At 44.3% G+C, this 14,081-nt stretch overlaps 1 protein-coding gene across 1 annotated transcript in view; it reads right to left on the bottom strand.

Moving 5' to 3' along the window:
• The window catches only part of LOC100654159 (interferon-induced GTP-binding protein Mx1-like), a 36,939-nt gene that overhangs the window by 8,436 nt on the left and 14,422 nt on the right, over positions 1-14,081 (bottom strand). The window contains exons 5-9 of the mRNA XM_010598660.3: positions 13,807-13,944; positions 10,914-11,068; positions 9,657-9,795; positions 6,633-6,831; positions 707-785 (exon numbers count right to left, since the gene is read on the bottom strand). Coding sequence (XP_010596962.1) covers positions 707-785; positions 6,633-6,831; positions 9,657-9,795; positions 10,914-11,068; positions 13,807-13,944 — 710 coding nt within the window. The remainder of the gene's footprint in view (positions 1-706; positions 786-6,632; positions 6,832-9,656; positions 9,796-10,913; positions 11,069-13,806; positions 13,945-14,081) is intronic.

Genomic DNA, 14,081 nt, shown 5'->3' with positions numbered 1-14,081 from the left:
CTGACGTTGAGGCCACCCGCAGGGTTCAGCAACGTGATTGTTGGATAGTTTCAGAGAATAGACACCCAGGTGTGTACTTACACAGATGTGGGTGGTGTGTACTCACACAGATGTGGGTGACGTGTACTTACACAGGTGTGGGTGGCGTGTACTTACACAGATGTGGGTGGTGTGTACTTACACAGATGTGGGTGAGGTGTACTTACCCAGATGTGGGTGGCGTGTACTTACACAAATGTGGGTGGTGTGTACTTACACAGATGTGGGTGGTGTGTACTTACCCAGATGTGGGTGGTGTGTACTTACACAGATGTGGGTGGTGTGTACTCACACAGATGTGGGTGACGTGTACTTACACAGGTGTGGGTGGCGTGTACTTACACAGATGTGGGTGGTGTGTACTTACCCAGATGTGGGTGACGTGTACTTACACAGGTGTGGGTGGCGTGTACTTACACAGATGTGGGTGGTGTGTACTTACCCAGATGTGGGTGGTGTGTACTTACCCAGATGTGGGTGGTGCGTATTCACACAGATGTGGGTGAGGTGTACTCACACAGATGTGGGTGACGTGTACTTATGCAGACGTGGGTGACGTGTACTTACGCACATGTGGGTGGTGTATACTAACACAGATCTGGGTGGTGTGTACTTAAGCAGATGTGGGTGGTGTGTACTTAAGCAGATGTGGGTGACATGTACTTACGCAGATGTGGGTGATGAGCTCGGTGGTGAGTCTTTCTGCCAGAAGTGGAACGGTGGCCTTCCCTTCCTCCAGGAGAACCCTGAAAGAGAACACCGCATGGATGTCCAGCCTGACGCGCCCTTAAAACCCAAGTCTGCATTCCTTACGTAGTCAGAAAATGAAATTCAAGGTATATCCAGTTATGTCGGCTGAACAAAATGCTTTGCAATTGGGTTCTAATGAATACTCTTGTTGGACCATATGGAAAAAGTGGATTTTAATGATCTTGGATATTTCAACAATGGTATAGAATTATCCCTTTCTGCTGATATAATAAATGCGTCTCTCTGGACATCTGACGACACAATAAAAAAGAAAAAACTAAACGAATTGCTATCCAGCTGATTCTGACCCACGGCAGCCCCACATGTCTCAGAGCAGAACTGTGCTCCCTGGGTATTTAGTGGTTGGGGTCTTTCGGAAGCAGATCACCGGGCCTTTCTTCTGAGATACCTCTTGGTGGATTCAAACTGCCAACCTTTTGGTTAGCAAATGCTTAACCCTATAGAATATGTCTTTATAAAAATACACATCACGCTTGGAGATGTTTTCATTGCACACACAGACACACCCCAGTATGTGTAATACGTGTATCATATAATAGCTATAATTCTTCATAAACATGTATTTTCACTTATTTTTTACATAAGTGTGTCTATGAACACTGAACTGGAGACAACACACCCTCCCTCACAATACATTCATCCATGTACTGCCTGGAATCAGAAGCCAAAGCAAAATATTTTAAAAAGGAAAATACTGACAAAATTCATTAGATTTTAAATGATGAAAATATGTAATGTTTGCAAGAATCTAGGAAGAGGCCCTATTATCACTGTATCCAAATTTGTGTTTACAGGGTTAGTTATTACAGTTCTCTAGGAAGGCACTGGTGGACCCGTGGTAGAATTCTCGCCTTCCACATGGGAGACCCAGGTTTGAGTCCCGGCCAAGGCACCTCATGCCCAGCCACCACGCGTTTCACAGGGGAGGCTTGCATGTTGCTACGATGCTAAACAGCTTTCAGCGGCGCTTCCAGACTCAAATGGATTTGGGAGAGGCTGGCAATCTACTTCTGAAAATCAGCCAATGAAAGCCCTAAGAATCATAACCATCCCATCCCGTTGTGCATGCGGTCGCCGTAACTCGGGGGCCGACTGTCCAGCAGCTAATTACCATGTTAGAAAGGGCTTTTAGCATAAAAGGCAGCAGAGAAGCATGAGTTTACATGCCTGTTTTTGAGAAAAACAAAGACCTCATTCTCAGCTTACACACCTGTCCACTCTGAATCACACCTCACAGCAAGGCTTTGGTGTCCTGGTGGCGCAAAGGTTAAGCATTCCACTGCTAACCAAAAGGTCAGCAGTTCAAATCCACCAGGGGCAGTTCTACGGTGCCCTACAGGGTCACTAGGAGTTGGACTCGACTTGGTGGCAGTGGTAAAGGCAGGCTTCTGGGAGGACTGACTGTTGAGAATGTTTACACCGCTCGAGCCTCCACAGACACGCGTGCCCGCACTGGGATCTCGGTAAGCAGGTTGTATGACTCTTATTCTATCATCAACACCTCTTCCTACCAACAAATGGTTCTACTACAGCCCGTAATGGCGCAAACACCATGCGGATTCACTGTGGTCTGTTTATACGATCTCCTGATTTGTGACATTTAGAGTGTTTCCAGTTTTTCACCATTATAAACAACACTGTCCTGAACATCCTCTAGCTGACACCACTGCACAGCTCTGATTACTTTCCAGGGTAATTCCTGAATGTAGAAATCTGAACCACAGGGAAGTACCTTTTCTAGGATGGTAAGCAACACAAAAATCTGTGCTGGCCACACCTGCTCCCATCAGCCCGTGTGAAAACCCATTCCTCCTTTCCTGCTCACCAACCCTACATCTTCTCACCATTTTATTTCCAACCCATTTTAGCAGTCTTCTCTCTTTTTAAAATATTTCACATTAGGTATTGGTGTCAGAAGGGTCTTCCACATCCTGGGATTAGGACCACCCATCTACATTTCCCCCCCACATGTCTGTCAGTTTGTTGTACTGTGGGGGCCTGTGTGTTGCTGTGATGCTGGAAGCTACGCCAGTGGTATTCAGATACCAGCAGCGTCACTCATGGAGGACAGGTTTCAGCTGAGCTTCCAGACTAAGACAGACTAGGAAGAAGGACTCGGCAGTCTACTTCTGAAAAGCATTAGCCAGTGAAAACCTTATGAATAGCAGTGGAACATTGTCTGATATAGTGCTGGAAGATGAACCCCCCAGGTTGGAAGGCCCTCAAAAGACAACTGGGGAAGAGCTGCCTCCTCAAAGTAGAGTCAACCTTAATGACGTGGATGGAGTAAAGCTTTCGGGACCTTCATTTGCTGATGTGGCATGACTCAAAATGAGAAGAAACAGGTGCAAACATCCATTAATAAGCAGAACCTGGAAGGTACAATGTATGAATCTAGGAAAATTGGAAATCATCAAAAATGAAATGGAATGCATAAACATCGATATCCTAGGCATTAGTGAGCTGAAATGGACTGGTATTGGCCATTTTGAATCAGACAGTCATATAGTCTACTATGCTGGGAATGACAACTCCAAGAGGAATGGTGTTGCATTCATCGCCAAAAAGAACATTTCAAGATCTATCCTGAAGTACAACGCTGTCAGTGATAGGATAATATCCATATGGCTACAAGGAAGACCAGTTAATACGAATATTATTCAAATTTATGCACCAACCACTAGGGCAAAAGATGAAAAAATAGAAGATTTTTATCAGCTGCTGCAGTCTGAAATTGATCAAACATGCAATCAAGATACATTGATAATTACTGGCAATTGGAATGCAAAAGTTGGAAACAAAGAAGAAGGATCAGTAGTTGGAAGATATGGCCTTGGTGATAGAAACAATGCTGGAGATAGAATGATACAATTTTGCAAGACCAATGACTTCGTCATGGCAAATACCTTCTTTAACAACATAAACGTCAACTATACACATGGACCTCACCAGATGGAACACACAGAAATCAAATTGACTACATCTGTGGAAAGAGACAACTGAAAAGCTCAATATCATCAGTCAGAACAAGGCCAGGGGCCAACTCTGGAACAGACCATCAATTGCTCATATGCAACTTTAAGGTGAAACTGAAGAAAATCAGAGCAAGTCCGCGAGATCCCAAATATGACCTTTAGTATATCTCACCTGAATTTAGAGACCATCTGAAGAACAGATTTGACGCATTGAACGCTAGTGACCGAGAACAGACGAGTTGTGGAATGACGTCAAGGACATCATCCATGAAGAAAGCAAGAGGTCATTGAAAGGACAGGAAAGAAAGAAAAGACCAAGAAGAATGTCAGAGGAGACTCTGAAATTTGCTCTTGAGCGTCGAGCAGCTAAAGCAAAAGGAAGAATTGATGAAGTAAAAGAACTGAACAGAAGATTTCAAAGGGCCTCTCGAGAAGACAAAGTATTATAATGACATGTGCAAAAAGCTGGAGATGGAAAACCAAAAGGGAAGAACACGCTTGGCGTTTCCCAAGCTGAAAGAACTGAAGAGAAAATTCAAGCCTCAAGTTGCAATAGTGAAGGATTCCATGGGGAAAATGTTAAACGACGCAGGAAGCATCAAAAGAAGATGGAAGGAATACACAGAGTCATTATACCAAAAAGAATTAGCTGATATTCAAACATTTCAAGAGGTGGCATATGATCAGAAACCGATGGTACTGAAGGAAGAAGTCCAAGCTGCTCTGAAGGCACTGGTGAAAAACAAAGCTCCAGGAATTGATGGAATATCAATTGAGATGTTTTAACAAAGAGATGCAGCACTGGAGGTGCTCACTCGTCTATGCCAAAAAATATGGAAGACAGCTTCCTGGCCAACTGACTGGAAGAGGTCCATATTTATGCCTATTCCCAAGAAAGGTGATCCAACTGAATGTGGAAATTATAGAACAACATCATTAATATCACATGCAAGCAAAATTTTGCTGAAGATCATTCAAAAACGGCTGCAGCAGTATATCGACAGGGAACTGCCAGAAATTCAGGCCAGTTTCAGAAGAGGACGTGGAACCAGGGATATCATTGCTGATGTCAGATGGATCCTGGCTGAAAGCAGAGAATACCAGAAGGATGTTTACCTGTGTTTTATTGATTATGCAAAGGCATTCGACTGTGTGGACCATAACAAACTATGGATAACAATGCGAAGAATGGGAATTCCAGAACACTTAATTGTGCTCATGAGGAACCTTTACATAGATCAAGAGGCAGTTGTTCGGACAGAACAAGAGGACACCAATTGATTTAAAGTCAGGAAAGGTGTGCGTTAGGGTTGTATTCTTTCACCACACCTATTTAATCTGTATGCTGAAAAAATAATACTAGAAGCTGGACTGTATGAAGAAGAATGGGGCATCAGGATTGGAGGAAGACTCATTAACAACCTGCGTTATGCAGATGACACAACCTTGCTTGCTGAAACTGAAGAGGACTTGAACCACTTACTAATGAAAATCAAAGACCCCAGCCTTCAGTATGGATTACACCTCAACATAAAGGAAACAAAAATCCTCACAACTAGACCAATGAGCAACATCATGATAAATGGAGAAAAGATCGAAGTTGTCAAGGATTTCATTTTACTTGGATCCACGATCAACAGCCATGGAAGCAGCAGTCAAGAAATCAAAAGACGCAGTGCACTGGGCAAATCTGCCGCAAAGGACCTCTTCAAAGTGTAGAAGAGCAAAGATGTCACCCTGAAGACTAAGGTGCGCCTGACCCAAGCCATGGTATTTTCAATCACATCATATGCACGTGAAAGCTGGACAATGAATAAGGAAGACCGAAGAAGAGTTGACGTCTTTGAATTGTGGTGCTGGCGAAGAATATTGAATATACCATGGACTGCCAGAAGAACGAACGAATCTGTCTTGGAAGAAGTGTGGTCAGAATGTTCCTTAGAGGCAAGGATGGCGAGACTATGTCTTACATACTTTGGACATGTTGTCAGGAAGGATGAGTCCCTGGAGAAGGATATCATGCTTGGCAGAGTACAGGGTCAGCAGACAAGAGGAAGACCCTCATCAAGGTGGACTGACACTGTGGCTGCAACAATGAGCTCAAGCATAACAACGATAGTAAGGATGGCACAGGATCGGGCAGTGTTTCGTTCTGTTGTGCATAGGGTCGCTATGAGTCGGAATCGACTTGACGGCACCTAACAACAACAACATCTACATTTTCTTCCAGGATGCTTTGGCTTCTCTTTTATATTTAATTTAAAAATTCAACTGATAAGCCTTTTGCTATAAAGTGTAAGTTAAAGTGCTAAATAAGGACACCATTTGACATCTTTCAAATATTAAACAATTATCCCAATATCATTTCTTGAATAAGCAAAATGACAGCCCTTTGATTTGAAATGGCATGTTTATCATCTATTAAATATATGTATTGGAGTCTCTTTCTGGGCTTTCTAGTGTTTTGATTTTGTACTCTTTGCGTTTTTATTCCTTTTCCGGTACCACACTATTCTACTACTTTTAGCTTTATTCATTGGTAATGTAATTCCTACCTATTCATCCATTCATCTGCCATATCTATTTATCTTTCTATCTACCTAGCTAGCTAACTACCTACCTAACTACATGTCCATCCATCCGTCTGTCCATCCATCCATCCATTTTTGCAATCCTTTGTTAATTCCCCTTTTATTCTTCCAGGCAAGTTTCATAATCTTTGCCAAGGTACAAACACACTCACACACACAAACTCCACACATCAACTGCTCATCAGTGGCAATGTCCTGAGTAAGGGACAAGCGTCTTGGTTTCAGCGTTCCCTTGATAGCCCACGGAAGTACGTACCTAAAATGGTCATGGTCCTCAAAGAAGGCCTGCTCTCTCCGCAAGGCCTCAGCCAGGCTCAGCTTGTCCTGGATGTCCTGCTGGCCCCGGCACTTGACGATCATGTAGCCCTTCTTCAGGTGGCAGACGAGGTTGCGCACCACATCCACCACCTTCTCCTCTGTGCCTTTGTCCACCAGGTCAGGCTTCGTCAAGATACCTGAGAGCCGGAGAGGGTCAGTTAGAGAATGGGGATGGTCACGATGTGGATGACAGCTTGCTCTCCTGGTCATCAGCCTCCCACTCTTGCTAGAGGGCAGACAAGAGCCCTGCTAGAATTGAGGTGCAAGGTGGAGCCCCTATCTAGTCAGAGAATTACAGCCAGGGCATGTGAAGACGGGGATTCCCTCTGAGAGCAACTATGGGGGCTCCTCAGGAGGCTTCCTTCATCCATCTTGGGCCCTGTGCAAGAGAGATAGCCGCTCATAATGACTTTTCCATTTTGCTTCTGGCAAGTGAAGAATTCCCTCTCTAAAGCAATGGTTACCAAACTCCCTCGTGCAGCCAGAGTCATCCCAAAAGTGAGAGCTAGTATGCAGAGTCTCAACCCCTGCCCTGGAGATCCTGATTCAGGAAGCTCAGTGGGATCGAAGGACCGACATTTCTAAAATTTCTCATTATTTCTGATTCAGGCAGTGCCTACTCCCACGCTGAGAAACACAGGTCCAGCCTGGATCTGTGACATAAATGTGGGGCCCAGTGCTAAATCAGAGTGTGGTGCCCCTTGTTCAAATATTAAGTATTTCAAGATGGCTGCAGAAGGAGTGTGGAGCCCTGTGTGACTACATGGGTAGCACACCCATGAAGGTGGCCCAGGCCTAACCACCGGGTTTATTGTGTCTACTGGTCCTTGCTTACCTGGAGGTGAGACTCCATCCTGGGGAAGGCCAGCAGCAGGACAAGCAAGAGAATGAAGGCCAACATGCTAAGGATGGCGGAACAGGAGCATGAAAGAGGTCCTGACAGCATCACTGAACAGCTGTGCAAATGTGGGCTGCCTCTACCCAAACTTCTCGTGAAAATAAATCGCCATTTGCTTAAGCCACTGTAGTCAGGTTCTCTGTTACTTGCAGTCAAATGCATTTTTTTTTTTCGTTGTGCTTTGGGTGAAAGTTTATAGAGCAAAGCAGTTTCTCACTAAACAATCAATACACACATTTTTCTGTGACATTGGTTGCCGACCCATGATGTTACAACCATCTCCCCTTCTCAACCCTGGGCTCCCTGTTTCCATTTGTCCAGTTTTCCTTTCATTTCCTGCCTTCTACTCTTTGTTTTTGGCTGGTGTGCCTATTTAGCCACATACACATAACTGAACTACGAAGCACTTTCTTCACGTGTGTTATTGTTTGCCTTATACACTTGCCTAATCTTTGGCTGAAGCACAGACCTCGGGAGTGACTTTGGTAGTGAGTTAAAAGGGTTTCAGAGGCTATGGTCTCAGGGTTTCCCCAGTCTCTGTCAGACCAGGAAGTCTGGTCCTTTTGTGTGTGTCTGTATGCGTGTGTGAATTTGAATTTTGTTCTACATCTTTCTCCCACTGTGTCCTGGAGCCTCTATTCTGATCCCTGTCAGAGTAGTTAGTGGTAGTAGTCGAGCACCATCTGGTTGTTCTGCATTCAGTCTGGTGGAGGTTGTGTGTAGTTGTGGTCCATTAGTCCTTTGCATTCTTAGCTGATAGAATTCACCTTCTGATTTTACTTTTCCCTTGGACTGCACCATGACTTTTATAAGCAGATTGATAAGGATTATTATAGATTGAATGGTGTACCCCCCATTAAACACGTCGAAGTCCTAAACCCTGGTATAAGTGAACACGACATTGTCTGGAAATAAGGCCTTTGAAGATGTTATCAATTAAGTTAAGAGGAGGTCATACTGGAGTAGGGTGGGTCTTAATCCTATCTGACTCATATCTTAGAAAGAATGTATGCAGAAAGACAGAGAAAGGAGGGCCACACGAAGATGCATCTAGAGTCAAGGAACACGTGGAGCTACCAGAAGCTGAGAGAGACAAGAAAGGACATTCCCCCAGGGCCTTCAGAGGGAGCAAGGTACAACTGACATGTTGATTTGGACCTCTAGAGTGCAGAGCTGAGAGGCAATAAGTTCTGTTCTTACAAGAAGCCACTCAGTTAGTGGTAGTTTGTTACAGTAGACTTAAGACACTAATACAAAGGTTAAGAGTCAAGTTGTGGCATTTAATCAGGCCCAGCTAACCAGCCTAAATGGGCACCAGACCTGGCAGCTTGGCAATTCTTTTTCTTTTTTAATTTTTATTGTGTTTTAAGTGAAAAGTTGACAAATCAAGTCAGTACGTCATACAAAAACTTGCACACACCTTGCTACATACTCCTAGTTGCTGTCCCCTTAATGAGACAGCACACTAACTCCTCAACTCTCTATTTTTGTGTACATTCGGCCAGCTTCTGGTTGCCTCTACTCTCTCATCTCCCCTCCAGACAGGCGATGCCAACATAATCTAACATGTCTACTTGATCCAAGAAGCTCATTCTTCACTAGTATCATTTTCTATTCCGTAGTCCAATCCAATCCCTGTCTGAAGGGTTGGCTTTGAGAATGGCTCCAGTCTTCGGCTAACAGAAGGTCTGGGGACCATTTTAACCTCCGGGGTCCTTCTAGTCTCAGTCAGACCATTAAGTCTGTTCTCTTTGTTAGAATTTGGGGTCTGCATCCGACTGCTCTCCTGCTTCCTCAGGGGCTTTCCGTTGCGTTCCCTGCCAGGGCGGTCATCGGTTGTTGCCAGACACCATCTAGCTCTTCTGGTCTCGGGCCAATGCAGTCTCTGGTTTATGTGGTCCTTTCCGTCTCCTGGACTCATAATTATCTTGACCTCAGCAATTCTTATGTGCTGGATGCAGGTCCACCACTCCAAGTGTGTGCCAAGAAACACCTAGCTGAATTCAGGAGATGCTTTTCCATTCTGAAACCACCCACAATCCTTAGGTTCTCCCCTCTTCTTACCTATGGTTCTTTCTCCATCAGGGTCCACCTCCTGAGCCATGCTGAGCGCCTCTGTGGTCGCAATGTCCACGTTACTCGGCACCACCACCAAGCTGATTGTCTCCTGCTTGTGGATGTACTTTCTAATGAGTGCTTTGATCTGTAAGAAAATGTGAGGATGTGACGTGTGAATACGGTAAAGGAGAATAAGCGTTACATAGGTCCTGACCTTGTATTTGCCATAGGCCCCAGAGTCCCAGGGGAATATCCCCAAAAGAAGTAACACAGAGAAATGAGCCCACAAACATGAACTGGTCACACCTCCCCAGTCAGCGTTATGAGAAACTGTTCTCTGAGGCAGAAGCACAGCTACCGGGTCAAGGAAAACCGTAAGTTTGTGATGGTTAATTTTATGTGTCAACTCGGCTAGGCTAGGGCACCCAGTCGTCTAGTTAAACACTAGTCTGGGAGTTGCTGTAATCTGTAGGTGTGGTTAACATCTACAGTCCTTTGACTCTAAGTAAAGGAGATTACCCTCCAAAATGTGCTTGAACCTCATCCAGTCAACTGAAGTCCTTAAGAGCAAGAAATGGAGTTTCTGAGAAGAGAAGGAATTCTGACTCAAGACTGGAATAAAGACATCGTGCTCGAGCTGCCAGCCTGTTGCCTAAACTACGTATTTTGGATTTGCCAGGCTCTACAATCACATGAGCCAAATTCTTCAAATGAATCAATGTCTCTGTGTGTCGGTGTGTGCGGCTAGGCGTGTGTGTGTGTGCATGAACACACACACACACACACACACACATCCTATTGGCTTTTTTTCTCTGGAGAATCCTGACTAATACAAGGTTTTAGCTGATTAACTAACCCCTAAGACCTCAGACCTGACGGCCAGATAACAAGATGCCAAGTGAATGGGTTGATCGTTCCCTAAACCCTCAATCCACAGAGTGAAATTCAGTCATCCTCAAATATCATTCTGCCCATTTCTAAGGCTCTCTTGTCCCACAAGAATTCCTTCCTACTAACCATCGCTTTAGATATGCCATGAAATAGAAAACACAAAAATAAATCCTATTTCCCATTTTGCTGATTAGCCTCACTCTCCAGAGACGCTCCCATGAGACTTGACCAAGGACAAGGAGACCCAATGCCCTACTTACACCTCCAAATACTCACTGTTCAAAACTCAGCCTTCAACTTAGTCCTGCTCTAATGCAGCACTCTACCCTGTATGTCCCCCTAGGCAAGGTCACACAGAGTTGGAAGTCTCACCTGTTGTCCAATGTCAGCTGGCTGATTGCCCACAGCCACTCTGGTTATACCAGGAAGGTCAATCAATGTCAGATCCGGAACATTGGGGGAGCTGATTTCCAGATTAATGAGTTCTTGACTGATCCCCATTCCTTCCCCAGCAATGATGTTCTGGGCTAAAGAAGAGGAACAAAGGAAAAATTGAATAGATCTTAGGTGAGAAGTGTCTCCTCACAGGGAATGCACTGAAAGCCTGTCCATTCATTATGATTCATAGATAAAACTATATTAGGAGCAGATTCGATTTACTGTGATGGGAGCTACAAGGGTCCTCAAAGGATAACTCAGTATATTCCCCACCAGAGGCCAGAACAATCTTGTAGAGCAACCCATTGGACCCATCTTAATGGAATACACCACCCTGTACCCCCCCAAAAGTGAGCAGTGACAGAGTTCTTCGTGGTGTTCCAGCTACATCCCTCCCATTGATGGCATGAGTAGATTCAACAAAGTAAATATGGAACTAATAAAAACACCTGGAGACTCCTAAATTATGAACTGCAAAGTATGTGGGAACGTGGGGAAAGTGCTTCTTTAGACAAGATGAGCTTGGCTATATCTTCTTAAGAGATTTCTTTTGCTTCTTGCTCCTTAAAAATGAAAACGAAAGAGTTTTAGCATATGAATTGATTTCATCAAATTGTTAGCTAATTCCAACTCTATGTTCTAATTTTTTCTACATCCAGAATGCCTTTTTGGCATGTTTTCTACTATCTAGAACGTAGATTGGAAAGAATCACAACAATGACATAGGTAGCATTGTCTGCTAATTCTTCCCCAATATCCACTCTCCCTAGCTGATAAAACCCTCAGTGTGTGCATGGCCACATAGCAATTAAGATGAAAGACCACATTTCCCAGGCTTCCCTGCAGCTAGATGCGGTCATGAGATCAAGGTCTGGCGAATGGAGTATATGCAAAAATATAATATGCAGCTACCAAAAAGTGCACTTGGAGGGCAGGAATGTGGCTCTGCCAAAGTCCAGTAGGTGGAATGCAGACTCAATGACTCAATCCTGAGGGGCCTTGGGGATGGAGGTCACTCACAATGGAGCAACAGGATAGAAGGAGCCTGGGCTTTTGATACTGTGCAACCCCCAAACCAGGTCTGGTCGGCTCAGTTTGGGCTTCTACTTCAGGGAAATACAACTTGCACATCACTGAAGAAACCACTGTGTCAGTCTGCGTGCACCAATGGCCTCAATGATCCCTTGCAAGCATCCCTGTATGCATGCTCCTTTATAATGTGACTTTGCCATTTCTCCCATGAAGAGAGAGCCTATTTCTCCCTCTGCCCCTTGAAATTGGGTTTGGCCAAGAGATTTCCTCGGCCAAAGGGCATTAGAAAATGTGAAGTTAGCAGAGAGCAGTAAAGTGTTGAAACATTGGGGCTTGTCCTCTCTTGTTGCTGGGAACCCTTCTGCTATACGGTGAAAAGGTTGGAAGTTACCCAGAGGCAACTTGGAAGAAAAGCCTGGGGATATAGTTTGCAAAAATCACAGCCACTGAAAACATTATGGAGTACTTTTCTACTCTGACACACATAAGGTCATCATGAGTCATATGTGACGGCATGTCAACTGGTCTTTAGTCTCCCACAGGGTTGCTATGAGTCAGAATCACCTCAAGAGAACTGGGTGTCTTGGGTTTGGTGGAAGGTTAAAATTCACATTGAGAGAAGGCCTAGTCATGCTAGCTAATGTCTTCGACATGTGACTAAGGCCATTGTAGATCACCCAGATTCAGCCAAGTCAACCCACATGAGAAGAATTCCCAGATCATGTGTCGAATCATTAAGAAACAAGAGTTCTGAGCCATTAGGCTTTGAGATGTGTTTGTTATCCAGCAAGAGGTAACCGATGTGTAATTATGTTGCATTTTCTGTCACAGGAAGCCAACCTAACCCTAACTAATACAAAATCTTGTTTTGTCTATGACATTATTTAACTTTTCCTAAAACAATCGGCAAATCTTAATTTATGTTCCCTCCTTTATAGAGGGCAAATCCATTCTTTCCTCCTGTTGGCAACTTGTTCATGTCACTTTCATACTTTCCCAAATGACTGAAACTTCATGATGCCAGATGCTCGGAAAACATTAAAATCAACAAGGAAGAAGGTATTTATCTGGAGCCCACACACAATGGAGCAACAAGATAGAAGGAGCCTGGGTTCCTGACGCCATCTCACTCACACTTCCTGCTCTTTGTTAAACACTTGGAAGTTATCTACATCTATTCTAGTGCAATGTCCCCCTTCAGATACTTCAAGTTGATCAAACTGATCTTTTTTCTAATTTGCATTTATCAAGACCTGCCTTAAGTGAGCCTAAGGTAGGATTATGCAAATGCATATATTCTCCCCAGAGGAAAAGGCTCACCCCTTTGAGTAGGGTACAGTGATGATCCATTCAGGCATTTGGAATTTTTTTTTTATGAGGTTGACAGGGGAAAGGGGTTCACTGCTTCCCACACCCCAATTCTTCTTATATCAGATTTTTGGAATAGTAAGCCCCCTGAGAAGGGATGAATCCTTCACATTTGGAGACAAGGTTTACAATTTAAAATTGACATCATTCTCAGTAACTTTATCCCACCCTGGGCAATAAATTACTGATGTCATATCTCGTGTACAAGTGCTGATCTTTATGAGGGTGAAAGAAGAAAAAGTGTAAGGGAGCTAGGGGTCTGACGAGGAGGAGAGAGGGTGAGAAGGAGGGTGGGCTCCTAATGGGTCAGGAAAGCTCAGAAAGGGGAGAGTGGGAACAGCCACAGGGAGAGCCCAGCCACCTGACAAGGTTGGGCCAGGCGTCTGAAGGTGATGAATATGGTGATGTACAAGCAGAGGGTACTTACCTTTGTTTATTTCCTCTTCCACCTTCGAAGGGTCTGAAATGTCGAACTCCAAGTCCTTGTAGCTGACCTTCCCTCTCCAGCCGTCTTCATGCCCAAGTTTTTTCAGTTTCAGCACCAGGGGACATCTCGTAACAATACCTAGGAGGCCATTTCCACATCAGCTCCTATACTCTACTCTTAGAAATCCCCTGTGGTGGCCTTGGACCACCATACAGGTGACTGATCCCTGGGGTTCTCAATTTTCTTTATTCACAGTTGGAAAGACTGCTAAAATG

Source organism: Loxodonta africana, chromosome 2 (genome assembly GCF_030014295.1).
Source record: "Loxodonta africana isolate mLoxAfr1 chromosome 2, mLoxAfr1.hap2, whole genome shotgun sequence".
Lineage (NCBI taxonomy): Eukaryota > Metazoa > Chordata > Mammalia > Proboscidea > Elephantidae > Loxodonta > Loxodonta africana.
Note: the sequence above shows the minus strand (reverse complement) of the source record. Positions and strands in the feature narration are given on the sequence as shown.